Raw genomic sequence first — 5,477 nt, forward strand, 5'->3', positions numbered from 1 at the left:
GGGGGGGGGGGGGCACGCTGGAACAGAACCGGCGGGGTGGGGTGCTGCAGGAGCACCCAGGGGCTCAGGGCCCGGGGCTTCCCTGAGGCAGGCAGTCTGCTCCGGGCCCAGATGGGGACAGAACCTTCTCTGTTTGGAGGAGGGGAGAGAGTGACAGAGTGTGATGGACTTGGCAGTTTTGGGGGGCTCTACTAGACCAGCTCTCCAGGGCTGCAGAGAGGGGCAGGCAGCCCAGGTGGGGAAAGTGGCCGCGGCCTGGGGCGCTGACCACAGTCCCCGGGGTCTTTCTTGGCAGATAAATGCATGGAGGAGCACAAATAGGTGAGTGTAGTGTTGCGGGCTGGCTTCACCCAGCAGTCCCCACTCACACCTGCCAACCCCCACCCCACCGTGCCAGGGTGGTCCCGGGGGAGGAGCTCCACTGGGGTTCACAAGATTCCTGGGGGTAAGAGGAGCTGGAGGCTGGGATAGGAACCCATGGGGTCGATGGGAAGGGAGGGTCCTGGAGGGCTCACTCCTCTGTGGCCTGGAGCCCAGAGGACTCTGGGGACTCTGGGGCCAGGAGGGGTGGTATTGCCTGCCCCACCCACTGGTCCCGCTCTCTCTGCCAGGTGACCCCGGCCCCCGGAACTGGCCATCCTGCCCTGCTCTGCTCTTACCTCCAAGACCCCCAAGTCCCCAGCCCTGGCTCCTCCCTGCCCCCACCTCTGCCCCCTCAGGCTTTCTCCTGGCTCTGAGAATAAACTCCGGAAGCAAATCAGCAGTCCAGCTCTTGCCTGTCTGTCCTGCGGTCCTCACTGCCCACGGCCTGGCTCTGGCCGGCTCCCTGGGGACCCAAACACACCCCACTCACTTTGGGCCTCAGTTTTCCCTTCCCCCCTGGAAAGTCTCTGAGGTTGGCTCTTCGTGACATCCCTGAGGGATGGGCAAGGGCCCGCTAGAGCTCGCTCCTGGTGGGGCGGGTCCGAAGTCAGGACAGCCGAGGAGCCCGTCACGCGGCCCTCCCCCAGTGCACGCCGGGCTCTGACCGCGCCACACCCCCTCCAGCCACACTCCCACAAGCTGCCCCTCCAGCCAGCTGGTTCTGGGCTGGGGCCCAGTCGCCTCCTAATCCCTGGGCAGGTGCCCAGGCCTGCCCCTTTACCCCAAGTCGAGAGAGGCCTGAGGCCCAGGGGAGCTTTGCATCCGCTGGGTTTTTGAAGTGTGGGGTTAGTACACTCAGACTGGGACAGACTGACTGAGTGGGCTGACGACCAGACACCCTCGCATTCCCTCTGGCTACCGTGGTGCCTCCTGTCCCCGTGCTCCGGCCCCGCCCTTTCACCAGACCCCTGGCACCAAAGTCACCCCTGGGCCCCGGAGCACGGTCTCCCTGCCCACCAGATTCCAAGCCCTGCCCCGAGCCCTCCCGGCTCCCAGTGAGCAACACCCACTGCATCCCGCCCACCAGTACCCTGCCCGGGCAGACCACCCAGAGTTGCGAGGCTCGGAGGTGATGGTGAGCTTCTTGGCAGGCTTCCTGGAGGAGGGGGACTGGGGGGTATGTCTGAGCTGAGAGCAGGGGGCAGACATCCCAGAGAGCCTGCCAAAATTCTCCCTGCATTGAAGGATCTGAAGTCTCAGGGGGAAGCGCCACCGGGGTGGGCGGGGCTCGGTGGATGCCAGGGCCAGGCTACCGCAGGGTGCAACCCGATCAGAGCCTAATCGCAGTGGGCTTGGTCCCAGGCCAGCAGCCCAGCCACCCCAGGGCATTTGGGGGTCATAAAGGCTGGGCAGGAGAGGCCACGGCAGCTGTCCCGCCGCACCGTCCTCCACCATGCTGCACAAGCTGCTGATGGGCTGTGTCTTTGCCCTGCTCAGGGTGTCCCCAGGCCAGGCCCAGGTCCCCATCCAGGACAACTTCGACGCCAGCCAGGTGGGCCCAGGCACCACCATGCCAGACCCATTCCCTCCTCCCGGTGGATGACCTCCCTTGCTTCTCCAACCAGGTCCCGGGGGCCGGCATTATCCCCAGAAAGCTTGGAGAGCCAGAGAAGCCCAGGCCTGCCCCCCACTCTCTGGTCCAGGCTCAGCTCAAATCGGGGGGAAGGGGAGACAGCCCCATCCACCTGCCCCATCAGCTGGGGGGTGGGCTGGGCAGGGGAGGACAGCGGGCCCCTCAGGCCGGTCTGTGGCTCATGCCCTCCACCACTCCCCCGGGCCTCAGCTCTGGACGAGGGGCAGCCACCGCTGCCATGCTGGGTCAGAGCTGATGTGGGAGCAGGGCCTGTTCCCCAGCTCTCCCTGCATCCTCCCTGTAGTTCCAGGGTACCTGGTATGTGGTCGGGGTGGTATCGGATGACCAGGGCTTCCTGGACTCCAAGGACGACCTGAAGATGCCCATGGTCTTGGTGACCCCCTTGGCCAATGGTGACCTGGCCCTCAAGTTTGGGCTCTCTACGTAAGTGACCCCGCAAGCCCCACCTCAGGCGGGGCCTTAGACCTGGCCAGCGTGAGGCCAGAGGGGAGCCCCTGAGAAGCGTCCCTGGCACCGGGGGGAGTCGGACCCAGGCCCCCTGTGCAGTCAGGCTGCGGGGCTCAACCACGGAGGGGCCGGTCCGCAGGGGATGCCTCCACCCGTGGCCTGGCCACAGAGGATCCCGTCCCTGTGTCTGCGTGTGGGAGTCTGCGGGGGGACCCCACACCTCCTGGCTATGTGTCCTTGAGCAACACTTGCCCCCCCCCCCCCAGACGGCTTCCTCAGCTCTGAGCACAGGGCAAGGGGGGCCCAGGGGTGCCGGGCAGCCTGAGCACCGATCCACCCCACGTGGTCAGCAGTGCCCAAGAGGTGGCCCTCTGCCACGTGGTCGGGCAGTGTCTGCAGGCCACTCACGGTGCTGCGGCCCCTCCTCCCCAGACCCGACGGCGGGTGCCAGAAGATGACCACAACGTTCACTAAGGGTGCTGTGGACGGGCAGTTCAGCAACGAGGGTGAGCGGGGCCGGCCGGGGGCTCCTGAGCCAGGCCGCGGGGGCGAGGGCCCAGCCAGCCGCAGGCTCACCCAGCTCCCGCCCCCCAGCCATGGCGCAGACCGACATCCGCGTGGTGTCCACCGACTACAAGCATTTCGCGGTGCTGTACAAGGAGACGCAGAAGGGGGGCGTCAGGAACGTCTGGCTGGAGCTCTACGGTGGGCCCCCCCGCCCCCCCACTAGTCACCGGGCACAGGCCTCTCCTCTGGGAGCCCTGCACGCACGGCTGGTCCGGACTGCTGTGCACATTCCAGCAAGTTCCAACTGCATGGCCGGTGGAACCACTGTCCCCGTGTCTCCTCGGGACCCCCACCCCGTGTCTGTGGTAGAGGGGTCCGGACCCCTCCCCACCCAGCCCCTCCTCCCGGTCACTCCCTTCCCCCCGCCCCCACCCCGTCCTCCTCCAGACCCTGCCCTCTGCTCACCAGCGCTCCCTGCCCTCAGCCCGCGCCCCAGAGCTGTTTCCCGAAGGTGCACAGCAGATGCAGCAGCTGGCACCCCAAGTGGGCCTAAACCCCAGCCAGGGCGCCCTGCTGCCCAAGTCAGGTGAGCGTGGTCCCCGCACCGGCTCAGGGCTGTGGGAGACCCCAGACTCAGACTGCGAGGGCCAGGCCCCAAGGCTCACTCCCCAGATGCGGACAGCAGCACCAGGGGCAGCCCTGGCCGGTCCAGGCCAGAGGAGGGCCGGACGGTGCCCTGGCTGGTGACCCACCGGGAGGAAATCACTCGCAGGCAGGGAGGCTTGATTATTCAGGGAGGTTGGGGGCCTCCACCCCTGGGGAAGGGGGCCCTGGGTGGTTCCTCAGGCCTCACTCTCTCCCACAGACCAGTGCGCTGGAGCCTTCTAGGTGAGTACTCAGGGGTGGGCCGGACACCACGCCCAGACCGTGCAGTGCCCAGTGCCCTGCTGACCCCTGGGGGCCTCTCTCGGCCAGAAGGCTGCACGGTGGAGGTCCTCATCCCGGGAGCAGGGTGGGGGTGGTACCATAGAATCGAGGTGGGACAGCAGGCAGCGGTGGGGAGGAACGGAGTGGGGCCCTGGGGTGGGCCCAGGGAGGGCAGGAGGAGGCGAGAATATGGTGCTCACCCCACTGCACCTGCCCTCTCATTTGCAAGGAAGGATCCAGCCCAGGAGTGCCAGCGGTGGGCAGGGGGCCCGTGCTCGGTGTACTGGGCTCCCCAGAGACCATGCGCCACTTCTCTGCCACCCCTCCCCCAGCACAATAAACAATCTCCTCAAGCCCACGGCTGCCGCGCTTTTCTTCCACGTGTTCTGGGACCAGGGAGGGACCCCTTGCTCGGCTGGGGCTGGCCGGGGCAGGCGCTTAGCCCGGGAGGAGCTGACGCTCTGCTCGGAGGGACACAAGCTTATCCAGACAGCGGCGTCGCAAGGCCTTCCCTGCCACCCCCCCCCGTGCCCCCCCCCACACCAGGGCACCAGACTGGGGGTGTTGCCCTTGCTCAGCCACCGGGGCTCCTGCAGGCACAGCGGGCCTCCTGGGCCTTTGGGGTCCTCCCAAACCACAGCGCAGAGCAGGGATCTGGGCCTCTTCCGTCCTCCCAGTTCTCCCCTGACCTCTGGCCCCAAAGTACCCACAGTTCACTCCCCACCCAGAGCCAGAGGAAAGGGGGTGTGAGCCATTGTGCCTATGTCGGATAATATCCCTCTTCTTTGAAGACATGTCCTGCAGGGGCGCCTGGGCAGCTCCATCGGTGAGGGTCTGCCTTCAGCTCAGATCATGATCTCAGGGGTCCTGGGATCGAGCCCCGCATTGGGTTCCCTGCTCAGCATGGCGCCCACTTCTCTGTCTCCCTCTGCCCCTCCCCTGCTTGTGCTCTCTCTCTGACAAATAAAATCTTTAAAAAAATAAAAAATAAAAACACAGCCCTGTCCTGCCAGATTTCTGCCTTAATTGGGGTCCTTATGGGGTAAGAGGTCACAGAGATAAAGAGCCCCATGCCCTGAGGGCCCCAAACAGCCCCTCCACACCTGCACCCAACCCCTGCACACCCAGCCCTTGCCTTTGCTGTCCTGACCCACAGGCCAGCCCCTGGCCCACCTGTGGACACTTGGAGGCAGGGACCTGCCCCGGTCTCCCCCCCGCCCCCAGCTTGAAGCTTGACACCAGTCTGGAACTGAAGCCCTGGGGTCGGGACAAGTGTGTGGAAGGCCCAGAGAGCCAGCCCCCCCCACGTGTGATCTGGGAGCCCACCCACCCACCCTGCCTCCGGACACCTGGGCAAGGTGCCCACCGAGAAGGGCATCTGATGAGAGATGCTGTCTGATCATTTGGCTTCCTATGGACCAAGGGAAGGGGTGGAGGTTACCATAGCAGCCGCAGCGAGGGTTTGAAGTGCAGAGGAAGGGACGCTTAACCTCCTGGGGAGTGGTGCGGAAGTCTGGCCACCAGCTCTGCGCGCCCACCAGCCTCTGGACCCCCTGCCCTCCCCCACGGGTCCCCCCCC

General features: G+C 66.1%; 2 protein-coding genes across 2 annotated transcripts in view; both read left to right on the forward strand.

The window, feature by feature from the left end:
* Positions 1-760, forward strand: part of PTGDS (prostaglandin D2 synthase) — a 5,692-nt gene extending 4,932 nt beyond the window's left edge. The window contains exons 6-7 of the mRNA XM_040631418.1: positions 296-321; positions 612-760. Of these exons, the coding sequence (XP_040487352.1) occupies positions 296-321 (26 nt within the window). The 3' untranslated portion in view covers positions 612-760. The remainder of the gene's footprint in view (positions 1-295; positions 322-611) is intronic.
* Positions 761-1,816: 1,056 nt separating this feature from the next.
* LCNL1 (lipocalin like 1) lies at positions 1,817-3,859 on the forward strand. The gene is made up of 6 exons (XM_040631379.1): positions 1,817-1,915; positions 2,301-2,440; positions 2,897-2,970; positions 3,059-3,336; positions 3,419-3,557; positions 3,837-3,859. Exons 1-6 carry the CDS (start codon positions 1,817-1,819, stop codon positions 3,857-3,859), a joined length of 753 nt encoding a protein of 250 aa, XP_040487313.1.
* The last annotated feature ends 1,618 nt before the right edge of the window (positions 3,860-5,477 follow it).

This window comes from Ursus maritimus, unplaced genomic scaffold (genome assembly GCF_017311325.1).
Source record: "Ursus maritimus isolate PB19 unplaced genomic scaffold, ASM1731132v1 scaffold_17, whole genome shotgun sequence".
Lineage (NCBI taxonomy): Eukaryota > Metazoa > Chordata > Mammalia > Carnivora > Ursidae > Ursus > Ursus maritimus.

Excerpts from the sequence above, each read along its gene's own strand:
- LCNL1 (XM_040631379.1), top strand. The coding sequence starts at position 1,817 with ATGCTGCACAAGCTGCTGATGGGCTGTGTCTTTGCCCTGCTCAGGGTG. Across the intron at positions 1,916-2,300 it reads ACAACTTCGACGCCAGCCAG|TTCCAGGGTACCTGGTATGT; the intron begins GTGGGCCCAGGC and ends TCCTCCCTGTAG. Across the intron at positions 3,558-3,836 it reads CGCCCTGCTGCCCAAGTCAG|ACCAGTGCGCTGGAGCCTTC; the intron begins GTGAGCGTGGTC and ends TCTCTCCCACAG.